General features: G+C 33.3%; 3 protein-coding genes across 4 annotated transcripts; 1 reads left to right on the top strand and 2 right to left on the bottom strand.

The window, feature by feature from the left end:
- Nucleotides 1–240: 240 nt before the first annotated feature.
- On the bottom strand, nucleotides 241–1172 carry LOC120772674 (vacuolar protein sorting-associated protein 28 homolog). The gene has a single exon (XM_040101411.1). The coding sequence runs from the start codon at nucleotides 1089–1091 to the stop codon at nucleotides 459–461; it is 633 nt and encodes a 210-aa protein (XP_039957345.1). The 5' UTR covers nucleotides 1092–1172; the 3' UTR covers nucleotides 241–458.
- A 1273-nt stretch (nucleotides 1173–2445) lies between these two features.
- LOC120771205 (solute carrier family 2, facilitated glucose transporter member 3-like) lies at nucleotides 2446–13175 on the top strand. 2 transcript variants are annotated; one of them, XM_040099108.1, is made up of 7 exons: nucleotides 2446–2513; nucleotides 9306–9410; nucleotides 9507–9667; nucleotides 10724–11321; nucleotides 11390–11602; nucleotides 11671–11773; nucleotides 12760–13175. In XM_040099108.1, the coding sequence occupies exons 1-7, from the start codon at nucleotides 2484–2486 to the stop codon at nucleotides 13011–13013; spliced, it is 1464 nt and encodes a 487-aa protein (XP_039955042.1). In that variant the 5' UTR covers nucleotides 2446–2483; the 3' UTR covers nucleotides 13014–13175. The 2 variants fall into 2 exon arrangements, with proteins under 2 accessions (XP_039955042.1, XP_039955041.1); XM_040099107.1 differs by lacking the exon at nucleotides 2446–2513 and adding an exon at nucleotides 4814–5321.
- On the bottom strand, nucleotides 2790–4028 carry LOC120771206 (sugar transporter SWEET1). Its single transcript, XM_040099109.1, has 5 exons — nucleotides 3755–4028; nucleotides 3602–3679; nucleotides 3292–3518; nucleotides 3052–3227; nucleotides 2790–2976 (listed from the first exon to the last, which is right to left on the bottom strand). The coding sequence occupies exons 1-5, from the start codon at nucleotides 3829–3831 to the stop codon at nucleotides 2857–2859; spliced, it is 678 nt and encodes a 225-aa protein (XP_039955043.1). The 5' UTR covers nucleotides 3832–4028; the 3' UTR covers nucleotides 2790–2856.
- Nucleotides 13176–14067: the final 892 nt, after the last annotated feature.

Raw genomic sequence — 14067 nt, 5'->3', positions numbered from 1 at the left:
ATATAAAAGTTAAAAACATGAGTGTAAAATTCATTATAAATCGGAAAAGCACGCATTTTAAATAGTTTAATTTTTCTAACTTTAAATGCAAATGTCTTAAAAACCATAAGTCAGCGGCAACTATATATATTTTTTTTCTTGATCAGGGGAACCTCTTCTATCCGTTCATACCCATTTTAACACCGAAATCGGGGATGCTATTCTAAAATTTAACACACAAGACTTCAAAAAACTATGAAATTTTATGATTTTTATCTATACTTTTATTACCATATGTGTACAATATTTATTTTTAAATTCCGTTAAAATGCTGTTTAATGAATATGTAAGCAAACTAGTTTTGAATAATTTGCTCACAAAATAAGATTTATTTTTATAACGGCTATGAGATTAACTTTTGCAAATATAATTTCGTTCCTGCGTAGTTTTTGCAAGTACTTTGTTGAAATACGGAGTAGCTATTGACTATGCAATAGTTTAGTAAAATCAGCATAAGCCGATTCCAAATCAAATAGAAATTGACGAACCTGTGATTCTGACAATTCATCAGAGGCCTGCATGTCATTTAAAGTGCTAAGCCAAGTTTCAACTTTTTGTTTGGCATCAAAATCTTTCGGAATCAATGAAAGTCGGTTCATATTATCAGCCAAGTCTTTTACGTCCGGCTGCAGAGCATCCATCGTATTCATTTTGAGTCGTAATTTGTCCATGATAGTTATGAATAATGAAACTATTTCTGCTATGCATTTGGATGTATTTCCTTTATCGTCTTTAATTGTTATAGGTCTATCTTCTCTTATTCGTTCCAGAGCTGCAGGGCAGTCTAATCGGAATTTTTTTACAAATGTATCTACACTGGGATATTCATCACATTGAACTTGCTTGAAAGCAACTTTGTACTGCACTAAATATTTGGAACAGGCGGCCGTATACTCTTGTGGGGTGATGCAGTCACGGATGTACGCCTTTTCAAGCTGTTGAAGAGTATTGATGATTGCGTACAAATCAGCCATATTGTCATATTTCTCTCGTTCCCGTGCATTCCGATAGAGTTTTACCTCTTCGTACAATTCTGGACAATTTTCTTGCATTATTCTGCTTACGAAACTATCTCAGCGGTGCCAATTATTTTTCCTGAACAAAGAAATAACAATAGTAACAGATGACGAATTCTTTTATGTTGACGTTATTAATATGACACATTAAACAAGTGGTGGAAATAAATCATGGTATATTTACAATTTCACCATAATATTGGACAGGTTGCATTTTCTTTGTTAAAATATTTTCTGTTTTTATTTAATGTGGTTTAGACTAGACATTTGTATCATCAGTAGTATTACATATATATATGTTTTCCGTTTCCGAGCAATTCAAATTGTATAATTAAAAGATAAAATATAAAAATAGTCTTCTAAATATTGTTCGTTCCTATGCGAATGGAGGTGGTGCAGGGGCTTAAGCTACAAGGTATTCTTGGCATCTCCCAACCGCCATGGGTGGTGCTACTTGGCATCACTCTTGTGGGTTGTCAAAAGACGCTTGCGTGAGGAAACTAAGATCTGCCACTTTCCATTGAATAATTTGCAGCCTGGAAGTGAATTCGGAGCTTTCCCAACACCGGACCGAATTGGGAATTTCGCATCATGGGGCTCTTGCGCGGCGGACCTTTCGCAGTCTATCGGACTTTATCAATATGCTGGGGGTAGGTGAGTCTTTGTGATTTAGGAGTGGGCACAATAGACCTAAGGTCATGGTGCATTCCACGTTTATCAGTCCAATCTAAACTAATCTAAATATTTTTCGTTATTATTAAATGTTTAAATAATACAAATACGAAGTGTAGAAGTGGTATAATGAAGAGTTTAGTATTTTTTCAATGATGTGCTTGGGCCTGAATAAGTGCTTCTGATATCTATTTTTTAGAAATCCTAGAGCTTTATACTTTTAAATATAAACATTCCTTTCGTTGGGGCCAATAGTTATCAAAAGATTACTTAGATCAGCAAATATATAAAAACCTCAATAATAATCATATTTCCGATAACAATTTCGTTTTACAATTCGAGGGGGTATATGGTTTATTTCATTAATCACTTAAAATGAATGCTCAGTCATCATGTAGTTAGGTAATGTTAAATGTTATTATAGCATATTCACTATATTTTAGATGGTATCTATTGAAGTACCTCTATATTAGAAAGGCTCAATATAATTAAATGATGAAATACATCAAATTAGTGGGGTGGTCATTCATACAGGTAACAAGAGGACTATACTGTTTATTTGTGGTTTGTATATTAATATGTTATTGAATAATAAAAAATTCCATGTAGTATGAAATCGATAACGATTTCTTAGATAAGATTTATTGTCGTGTGAATTTGGATTTTAACTGTTTTTAACAATAGTCTTCAGCACCGCTAGTTCTGAAGAGCACACACATAGTTTCAATAGTTTCAGTTACGTACTTATAACAAACAATGGTCTCGAATATATACAATAAGACAGATGTAAGTAAAAACTCCTTATGGTTATTAGCATAATTAGTTTATTAAAGCACACGCGAAATATATGTATGTATATTATTGCTTTACAAATAATCAAACCGTATAAACTGGAATTTCATTAAACAATATACCATAGCATGCACTATCTAAATATGAGCAATTATTTTTAAATTTTTAAGTAAATGCAACATTTTAATATATATTTCGTATTTAATTAAATATATAAATTTATTGTTTTACTTTTAAAAATATTTAATACAGTCATTATGTTTTCAAACATAAAATTATTTGTTTCATCGTTACAACGACGATTAATATATTTTAGATGCCAACTATATTTTTGCTTTCAAAATATAGGAGCTTGGTCAACCAAGCGATAGCCTTGGCCAGAATAGGTTTTAGGTGGGTATACAACGAATAGACAAAGTTGCAGCATTGAAAGTAAACATCCAAGAAAATTTGGTATCTGTTAATAATAAATAAGATAATTATATTACGTGTATGCATTATTCAATCAAATTCCAAATGTAAAAAATCAAACCTGTATAAAAGTATCTGATATGACGACACCGTATATGACCCACTGTATGGACACTAGAAATGTCATTACAATCAGTGCAAAGGGTAAACTTTCTGAATTCTTTACACGTATCACATGAATTAGCATTGTTAGAGGAGCTGCAAAAAAGCACACTGTAACAATACTGCAGACCAGACCTAAAAATAAGTAAACTTTTATTATTTGCATTGCTAAATGTTAATAGACACTTTAAAATCGTACCCATAATACGAACTTTTTCCGCTTCGATTTCAACCAAATTAGTATAGTACCAAACACTAAACAAAATGCATAATACAAAGCCAAATTGTCGCATATAGGACTTTTTGTTTACAGAGAAAATATAGTATATCATTGTGTAGCATAGGAAAAGGAAGGACCCAATTATATTGACCAATATAACGCTACGTTCATTAGTGAGCATACCATAACGAAGCCAAAATGAAGTTCTATATATGTAAGTAAAAATATAATTCCGTTATTCAAATACAAATGTTAATGTAATGTCTACAATATACGTATTTGAACTCACGAAAGGAATCCACAAATAAAAGGTAGTCCTGATGATTCGCCGGTACTTTTCTTTTGTATGTATTTACGGCATATAATTCTGAAAAATAAATACATATACATATGTATACGATTTTTCCCATTGATACCTAGTATGTATATTATGAGGACTTACACTCCAGACAAAAATTGTAAAACCGTACTGACTACTGCTGTAGACTCTAGTAGCACATCGTATGTGGGAAGCGGCATATTTAGCTGTTTTCTAAGTATCTAATTTGTACTCATGAATTGTAATTAATTGTGTTTTTTTTTTAGTTTTTAGACATAAATTTGTTTTTCAAAAATATGAAAGATAATACATTTTAAATGAAAAACAAAATTTGTTTGGCTTTACGTTTGCTATCAGACTAGTCTTTCCAAACCAATAGCTACGTCAACTGTTTTTATTTTGCTTTCAATTTAATTTTGACATTTAAGTATTTATTTCCCAATTTTGTTGTGCTTAGAGGAGAATATGGGATCAAAGCACAACATGTAAAAATGATCAGCTGTCTTGGGAGAATGCGCATAATATGCAGAAGAAAAATTTATATTATTTTTGGAAAACATGTTAAAAGTAATAATTATTTTATAGCATATATACACATGTTAACTTCTACATTTAATCTGGGCATTGTAAATATTGAAATTTTATTTCTTCAAAAATAAATAAAACAACAAAACAATTAAGGCAATAGTCGTGAATTTCTAAAACTTTTAAATAACTCTTATAATTCCGGTGTCGCAGTAGTTATGGATAATATGTGACAGAAGCATTGGAATTGTGTTCGGTGTGATTTATTAACCATATGTTTGAGATAAATCGGTACTTGATAGAATGGATTTAAATATGTCGATGCGAATAATGTGTGAGTAAATTTATAAGGTGTATACATATATTTAATTGCGAGTAAATGTTTATTTTGTATTGCTTTTAGAGAACGATAGCCACAAAAAGTAATGATAAGTGTTCTCTTAATGATTTCACCCTTGAACAGTACCGAAGAAGAAATAGTTCTCTCCGATAATTGGAAAGCGCTACACGTGGTAGCAAAACAATATAAGCACAATAGTGGTAGTGTTAACAAAGAGTCGCAACAGCTAAGCTACCGAATGCGATAGGAATGCTAGATTTTCTCTGATATGAATGAGCTCGTTATGAACATGGCCCAATTGACAGCAGAGAACATATAACCAGTTCTTTGCGTTCTCTGCTGTTATAAAAAATAAATTTTGAGGCACTCTCACACCAGAACAAGTTGGGTATCCCTTTATCACTGACCGACAGTATGACTATAAGCTCCCTTGGTGAACAATCTTTTCGCGGATTAAATCGTGAATATATATAAAAAATACGTATCTGTTCCCTAATTTTTGTATAATTCTGTTAATTCTGTTGAAAAATTTTAAAATATATGTATGTAAATGTAGCTATTGCTGGCACATGTCCAAAGAGGAGGTAAAACAAAGAGTACAAATTTCGCACGCGTTTTACAATTCGTATTCACCAATAAACACATAACAAAAGAAAACATCGCACTTGCATGCTTGCGTTTATAAAACAAACCTAAAAAATGGAGTTGCATATGACTACACAAAGTGAACCACTGCATCGTCTAGATTGTGAACAACAAACAAGGAAATTTGGTGTGACCCACGGCACTAAGGTATCACTTCATGAGGATTCGGAAGTGCTCAAGGTATAATATTTATCTGGCTGTGTTCTTTTAAGGTCAAGTACATTAATCCCTGTAGGAAAAATTTGTTTTGGGAGGGGATATGCAAGAATATGCATGCAATGTGAACCTTGTACCTGTTTTTGATTCTATATTGCTTCTCAGCTGCTCTTTAACAAATATTTGAGTACATTTGTGCTTAACAACACATTCTATTCTATAAAGGATGTGATTATAAAGAATGTTAGAATTGATACATACATATATATATTTGTTATATTTTGGACGGTATATTGTGTTATTTAATTACACCTAATGCATTTAAGGGGACATATTTCCTAAATAACCAAAAGTAGCATAGAAAAATGAAGGACCCAATTAACGATGCGTTTATCAGTTAGCATACAATAACGAAGCCAAAACGAAGTTCTACTAAATACATATAAAATGGATAATGCGCTAAAACAAAATTTGAATGTTGGTTATAACTGGATTATATCTGATAGCAGAACCTTGAAATGTTGGACATATGTATGTAGTTTGAAGTAGTAAATTGTAACCAATAAAATACTCAATTTCGAATATTTTGATCATGCGTTATTTTGCATTTTAGGTGGAGTTATGTATTTAAAGTCACGAAAGAAATCCACAAATAACCTAAAGTTATCTGAGAGAATTAATTATTAAAACGAATAAGACTTAAAGAAACTTCTTAAGTCGACTAAATACCAAACATTGTTTATTATTAATTATTAATTATTAATTATTCATAACTTCCTGTTTTTATGTTTTTGTTCCTACATACTTTTTACCTTTTTATTAAAAAAAAAATATATTTATATGTAGGTACATATATATTTTATTTTCAACATTATCAAAGATTTTAATTTTTAACTGATTACGAAGTACTTTGATAACTTTTCTGACATTTCTAACGATGCAATTTTTCACAGCGGCGAAGCACATGCATACATTCAAGGTGCGTTCCAAAGTAAACAGGACTTAAAAAAAACATAACAAATGATTTTTTCGGCAAAATCAATTTATTTTATTGAAAATAGTCTCTTTCTGTTTCAATACAGCTTTTTGCACGGTCCAAAAGCATGTCGAACGAGTGCTGGCCGGTATGCCCGCCAGTATGCCGGTGCAAGCCTCTTGAATGACCTCTACGTCTGCATAACGCTTTCCGTTCATGGGCAAATGCATTTTTCCGAAAAGGAAGAAGTCGCACGGTGCCATATCAGGTGAACAGAGAGTTAATGGTTAAAATGTGATTTTTGGTCAAATAATCGGTCACAAGCGTCGATCGATGAGACGGCGCATTATCGTGCAACAAAAGGCAACTTTCATCTTCGCGATATTCGAGCCGAACACGTCGAATACCGCGCACTAAACGCTTCAAAACTCCCAAGGTAGAATACCGCATTAACGTTTTGGCCGGGTGGAACAAATTCTTTGTGGACAATAACCTTGGAATCATAAAAAAACCGATCAGCATTGCCTTCACTTTTGACTTCTCCATGCGCGATTTTTTGGGTTTCGGCTCATCCGGTGCCTTCCATTCATCACTCTGGCGTTTCGTTTCAGGATCATATTGGAAACACCACGTTTCGTCACCAATCACAATATTGTAAAGGAAGTTTTTGTCCCTATTGGCCTCTTTAATGATGTTCTTCGAATGTTGGATTTTGAGCAATTTTTGTTCGTCAGTCAATTTGTGCAGAACAAACTGTGCACACACCTTTCGTAAACCCAAATGTTCGGTCAAAATACGATAAATCGATGTTTTGGAGATGTTCAATTCCATTTCCATGAATTTCAGTGATGATTTCGTCTGATTTTTGATGAATTCACGCACAGTTTCGATGGAATTTCCGGTGATCACGGATTTTGATTGGCCCACATGTTGATCGTCATTTATGTCCTCACGACCACTTTGCAAACGTTGAAACCACTCGTGCACTCTGCTACGGGATAGGCAATCATCGCCATAAACTTGTTTCATCAATTGAAACGTTTCGGTAAAAGTTTGACCAATTTTAAAACAAAATTTTATGTTGGCTCTTTGTTGGAAGCACATTTTCGCATCGATAATACAAACATACTGACACTTAAATCGCAATAACTTCACTTCCAACTTATGAAATGTCATAAAATTCTCACTGGACAATCGATAAAGATAGCAGATTCTAACGCACCAGTCGACATATAGATGGCGCGACCAGGGGGCGCTAGATTCAAAAAGTCCTGTTTACTTTGGATCGCACCTTGTATGTTAATATTATATATTAGGTGCGCAACTAAATTTCTTTTTTTAAAGAAAAATAAATTTTATTGTAAAGAATTGATTACAAATGAATTATCTGAAGTATTGCCCATCATTGGTCACAACTTTTTCCCATCTTTCTGGCAAAGCCCGAACGTAACGTATTACGTTAAAACTGTTCATCTTGTGATGCTATCCAAGAATCGAGCCATGTCGTAAGTGGAACTGCTTCTGAGCCAGACCTTGTGTCATCGAACGGAAGAAATAATAATTGGACGGTGCAATATCTGAAGAATATGACAGGTGAGATAGGACTCCCCATTTAGGCGTTTTCAGGTAGGTTTTAGCGGGTTTTTCAACGTGAGGTCGAGTGTTTTCATGTAGAATCATTTTGGTATTGAACCAAAAGTTCCTTGTGTCTGAATCATTCCCAGTGCATGTAGTCGCCTTGAAATGGCTTGGCGGGTACCTTCCAATGCTGAAGCAATCACTTCTTGTGTTTGACACGTCATCAAGGAACGTCTCACCGTCTTCTAAGGTTTTTAGCCTCCCTCACGCGACGGTCGTTAATATCGCAGCACCTCCGTAAACTTTTTGGAGTTCCCGATGTGCTTCAGGCGACGATTTCTTTGATTGAAAGAAGAAAATCAACATTTCCCAATAAAAGTAAACATAAACAATAAATCAAGGCTAAATTCGTTATAAAAAAACAAATACCCTGTTATTTTTACACGGTTGATCATACGTTATTTTGAAATTTTAATATAACTTGGGTATTTCTGATCGCAGAAGCTTAAAATTTGTGATACATACATATGTAATATGTAGTGGAGAATCGTAATCGATAAAAAACTCTGTTTCGAATTTTTTGATGATACCTTATTTTGCCTTTCAGGTGAGGATATGTACGTATGTATTACTACTGTAGTACTGTGTTTCCGATTTATAATCTTAACAATTTATCGTGGATGTTATCATTACTGCACAATTATTGATCAACATCGAGATAACCCCAAATTACCTACGCAAGAGATAACGTTTGAATTATTGAATTAGTCAAAAAATTATAGCATAATATTTATGTGATTTCGCCAATGTTTCTGTTATGTGCTTTTCCTGCTGCCTCTTAGTGAAATTAATGATGCTACTTTAACCTCATATATGTATGTACGTTCTAAAATATCTGTATTTTTGTGAAAGGCAATTTTGGTTTAATCAAAAGTAATTTTGTCATACATACATATGTATGTATGTATATAAAATATTATTAAAAAATCGTAACTAGTATCACGATTAAATTTTTAAAGGCCTTGAGTGAGTGCAAGCAATAAATATCAGTATATTAGAAAATAAAAGATTGACAAATAGGGTGGACACAGATTACGCCCAAGCCTGTACTATATACATACATATAAGGATGATATATGTATGTACATAGATTTGATTTCAATTCAAAAATCTACATTATGATGTAATTCCCAGTTTTAACGTAACAAACTACTCTTGGACACACCAAGAGCTTTACTTTACCGTGTATCAAAGTATATGTCGATGTTGACTATATGTTCCAATATTCATAACAATGCGTTCTTTATGTAAATATCTGATCAATGCAAAATTTACTTAACAGAATGCTAAATCAAGGAAATTATTGACTCTATTATTAAAAACATTGGATATTCCTAACAGAAAAGTGTTACACTTTTAAGTCTAATTTAAATATAAACTTTATGTACTTGTAGAAACCACAATGGAGCGCTTTGTTAGCATTGGTGGGATTCGCTACTACTTTCGGGGCTGCGGTTCCGGTGGGTTACTGTATTGGTGTTATCAATGCTCCAGCATCGGTAAGTTAATATTTATGTTTATAAGTGTAATTTTATTTTTTCTTTTCGATTTATGTTGCTTTCATATTATTATTATTTTATATTTTTATTGTGCAGCTTATAAAAATTTGGTGTAATGAGACTTTACACCATCGATACGGTTCTAATCTGAGTGCTTCTGGTTTAGATTTGCTCTGGTCATCTGTAGTATCAATTTTCCTGATAGGCGGAGCGGTTGGCTCGCTTGGAGGAGCTAAAGCAGCCAATAAATTTGGCAGGTTAGTTGCTTACCAATAGATTTGCTAATAACAACGAAAAAGAATCGAATAATGAAGTGGTAAAAATGAGAGTATTAAGGGATCGTCTCAGTGTGGCCATCCGAAAAATCACTGATTTTCGCGTTTTTTTTAATGTTGGAATTAACTAATATATATTTTTTTTAATAAATAAATACATTCATGACGAATACAAAATGATTTTTTTATGTTTGTTTATTAAGCGTATAGTAGTTAAATAAATTGTAGAAAAGACACGTAAAAAAAGGTCCTGTACAATGTCCACGATTGCGGCCGCAGTTTTGATCAAAAAACAAAGATTTCAAAAAGATTATTAATCTGTGGGAAAGTCGCTATCGCGCCACAGAAGATTTTTTGTTTTTTTTGAAATTTGACAAAATGCCGGCGGTTTGAAAAAATAGGAAGATAAAAAAAAAATAAAAGCTTCCATAGCACGATAGAGAATGATGTTCTCTCCAAATTGGAACTAGATATCTTCAAAACTCTTCCTTTGACAGTGGAAACCGTTTTGGAAAATACCATTCTGAGAAAAACGCGTTTAAAGATTGGAGTCGCTATGTTCCCACTCTGTTCCCTTTCTACAAGAAACGCTGTAATGAATAATAATTTGAATTTTGATTTCAAAATGAGAAAAAGAGTATGTTTATTATAGGTATAGTTTCCGATAATGCAACAAAAAAAATCGATTTCTCGAAAATTTCACACTGAGACGATCTCTTAACAACATTATATTTTCTAATATCGGTATAAATTGGTCCTCACCACTTCATGTTTATATTTTGTCCCCCTTACTCATAATTCACATTTCCATTTCAATTTACTAGTAGTCAACATAAAATACCATGTTAACCATGTTTGAAAGTAGTATTTTTGAAGCATACAATTATTGAGGCTTGGAGGTATGCTAGGTTTTTCGCTTTTAGTATAATATTATCGAATTTTGTTTATTATGTTTTCTTTAATTTTTTAAGTTTGTATATTAAACTAAAAAAATTACTTTCAAAATAACAGACAGTAAATTAATTCTTTTTATTTCAGGAAAGGTTGTTTGCTAATAAGCGGTGGACTTTTTACGTTGGGTGCAATCCTTTTCTTTTTCTGTCGCGCTGCTGTCTCCGTAGAAATGCTTTTACTTGGCCGTTTGATAGTCGGTCTTGGATCTGGTCTGACCACAGCCGTACTACCAATGTACCTTACAGAGATTGCACCACTAGCCTTACGCGGAACCTTTGGTGTCTTGTGCTCGATGGGTGTGACCGGTGGCGTTGTGGTTGGACAAGTCTTTAGTTTGCGCCATATTTTCGGCACCGAGCAACTCTGGCATTATGCTCTAAGTTTTTACATCATTTTAGTGGCTGTATGCTACTTGCCTGCTTACTATTTTCCAGAGAGCCCAAAATACCTTTACATAGTGCGCAACGACCAGGAGCTGGCTCGATCTGAACTTCGTCGCCTATGCAAAGGACCCAATGCGGCCCTCGTAATTAAGCATGAAATTGATGAGATGGATGCAGAAATGAGTACTAAAGTACAAACGAGCAGTTTCTTTTCGGTGCTGAAAGATCCGACATTATTGTTGCCATTAATCATTGTTTGCTCGTTTCATGGTGGTCAACAATTGTCTGGAATTAATGCTGTAAGAGATAAATAATTAAACAATTGAATGAATCAACTTACTAATAAGTAATGTATCATTTCCAACAGATATTCTATTATTCAGTATCAATATTTAAGAAAGCCGGTCTTTCCACAACTGATGCGGAATGGGCGAATTTGGGCGCTGGTTGTCTGAATTTGCTTGTGGCCTTTTTGGGACCTATGCTGATGTCTAAGCTAAATCGTCGCCCATTGATGATGTTTTCCAGCGGAATTTGTTCTCTTTTCCTCTTCGCTATTGCTTTTGTTTTATATTACATAGTAAGTTTGTGTGGATTGCCAATACAAATTTGATGACGTGTCATTGAATAAACTCATTTTCATTATAGGATACCTCAAGTTGGTTTCCCATACTGTGTATTGTGTGTATTATGGGATACATCTTCTTTTATCAAATAGGTTTGGGACCTATACCATACTTCATTGGCTCAGGTGTGTATTATGAAGCCTCTTCACATACACTTTTTGCATGTGTGTATGAGTATTAATAGTTTCTATACAAAATGAATTTATGCACATACACATATACATACATATATTATATAATATATATTGTTTTTTAATTGAATCACTAAAGGGCAATCAGTGTTTACTCATTGCCACAAGCCATCTCAAACAATAACGTTTAAATGTGACGACATTCGATACGACAGCACAGTTTCAGTAATGAAATTAAGTTATTGACCTAAAGAGTAAGGCGTTCGGTGTTAAGTTTATTTTTAATTGAATTCAATTGGATCGCCTGCATTGTTTTTACAGCCTTTGTGTGATACACGTGATTTAATTTTAACGAAGTCACGTTTTATTTTTAGCTTCTAGTGTGTTTTGTGGCCTATGGATGAAGAAATGTGAGTCAATTTGTGTGACCATTCATGCAAGCGGTGTTTTCCGAGAAGAAAATTTAATTGCTTTCCGAATGATTCAATTCTATAACTTGTCTGTAGACTTTGTGCTCTTAATAAATACTGTGCACGTGATTGCGTGAGACTGTACAGAAATAGCGTTTAAAGTAAATTTAAAACATAATAGATATAATAACTATTTATAGTTGGAGTCAAATTTGAAAATTTTAGGTGCAGAAACTGAATAGTTTGAAACGCAGTGGCACATTATTCGCCATCTTGCTAAAACCAGGAAAGTTCAAAACCTTTATCATGCGTAATGAGCTGAAATTATTACTTGCAAATTACCTTTACATTAGTAGACAAATCAGCTCAATTAACGTTGACAAATTATCTATAAGTTCGGTCGAGAAAAATAATCTTTCGTGATTTGGTGGCATTTCAGCCTTCATTCTGTCAAATGAGTTACATATTTATCTTAAACTATCCATTTAATTATGTTACTATTACTAAGTTACCAATAGTAAAAAATTTAATTACATTAAATATATATGTATATTTATTTCTTTCTAACAGAGATCTTCGAAGTTGCACCTCGCTCGGTGGCCATGTCGATGGGCAGCTTATCTTCTTGGACGTGCAATTTTACTGTCGGCATGGCCTTTCCATCGTTACAGAACGCCTGGGGCGCTTTCGTATTCCTCCCATTCTCGGCGACATGTCTGCTGGTCTTCCTGCTAACGAAATACTATTTACCAGAAACACGGGGACGAGATCCGTGTGAAGTTGCGCCACTGGTGGCCAAGGGTTTTCGCTCAAAGGTGAAATAAGTCATGGACGCTGTTGGTGTGCTCATAGTGATAAATAAACTGATATACATCTTGGTTTTAAATTAGATAAGTAGGCAAATTTTTTCGAGTAATTTTTGTAATATATGTATGTATATTTATATATGGCGCACAATTTTTTAGCAAAAAGTGTTATGATTTAATAAACTATAATTTTTTAAAGGACAAACACGTTTAAAAGTATTTGGGCAAATTCTAAATACCTGTAAATAATGAGATTACCCTGTTAATATATACCAAACAGACTGAAAACTTCATATCGTATTAAAGAAGAACACAGTTGCCATCAAGGGGGATAAACCGATTATGGCGATATTTCATACCCCTTTTGATATAAGTACTAATGCTTCTTCTTTCAAGAATATTTCTTCATTATCACTAAATTTCTTACCAAAAACCACGCTCCTGAGCTGTGGGAAAGGAAAAATTACAATGACTGTCGATTGGACACGGGAGGATGATGATAACAAAAGTGAAAATCTAAGCTTACTTATAGGCATTAAAACGTTATTTTAAAATAATTCGAATTCAGTAAGATATAAACATAGGTACCTGTAAATATTATATGGGTTAATATTGACTAAGCTAAAAAATGTTAACGTAAATGTGCTAATTTGCATAACTTCTTGCTGATATCATATGAATAGATGTAAGTACATAGCTATGTACATATATACGGATGCCAGTATTGTGTACAAAAGAGTGGATGCCTCCCCGATAAGTATTAAGCATTTATTGTACATTTTGAAATGTCTTGCAATTAACTGGTAGGTCAAATCCAGACATTTAAGTGAATATCTCTCATGTTGGGCAGCAAAATTCATATACATACGATATGTACATACATACATGTATGTATGTACATATGTACTCCATTAAAAACATCGATATTGTTATAATATTAAATGTACCGTTTTATATTTCTTATTCACAGCACATTATTATTAAGGAGCACTAATCATTTCAATTAGCAAGTGTCCGTCGCTATTTTTCACGGAAGCGTAAGTGAGGACCATTTTTTTCCATTTCCATTAAT

This window comes from Bactrocera tryoni, chromosome 3 (assembly GCF_016617805.1).
Source record: "Bactrocera tryoni isolate S06 chromosome 3, CSIRO_BtryS06_freeze2, whole genome shotgun sequence".
Classification (NCBI taxonomy): Eukaryota; Metazoa; Arthropoda; class Insecta; order Diptera; family Tephritidae; genus Bactrocera; species Bactrocera tryoni.
The sequence above is the reverse complement of the archived record's forward strand: the minus strand, read 5'-3'. Positions and strand labels throughout refer to the sequence as shown.

What these genes read in the sequence shown, in the direction of transcription:
- LOC120772674 (XM_040101411.1), bottom strand. Translation starts at nt 1,091, where the DNA reads ATGCAAGAAAATTGTCCAGAATTGTACGAAGAGGTAAAACTCTATCGG.
- LOC120771206 (XM_040099109.1), bottom strand. Translation starts at nt 3,831, where the DNA reads ATGCCGCTTCCCACATACGATGTGCTACTAGAGTCTACAGCAGTAGTC. An exon ending in TTACAATTTTTGTCTGGAGT is followed by an intron (nt 3,680 to 3,754) that starts GTAAGTCCTCAT and finishes TTTATTTTTCAG; the next exon opens with AATTATATGCCGTAAATACA. An exon ending in TTTATTTGTGGATTCCTTTC is followed by an intron (nt 3,519 to 3,601) that starts GTGAGTTCAAAT and finishes TTACATATATAG; the next exon opens with AACTTCATTTTGGCTTCGTT.
- LOC120771205 (XM_040099107.1), top strand. Translation starts at nt 5,196, where the DNA reads ATGGAGTTGCATATGACTACACAAAGTGAACCACTGCATCGTCTAGAT. An exon ending in AGGATTCGGAAGTGCTCAAG is followed by an intron (nt 5,322 to 9,305) that starts GTATAATATTTA and finishes ATGTACTTGTAG; the next exon opens with AAACCACAATGGAGCGCTTT. An exon ending in AATTGTCTGGAATTAATGCT is followed by an intron (nt 11,322 to 11,389) that starts GTAAGAGATAAA and finishes CATTTCCAACAG; the next exon opens with ATATTCTATTATTCAGTATC.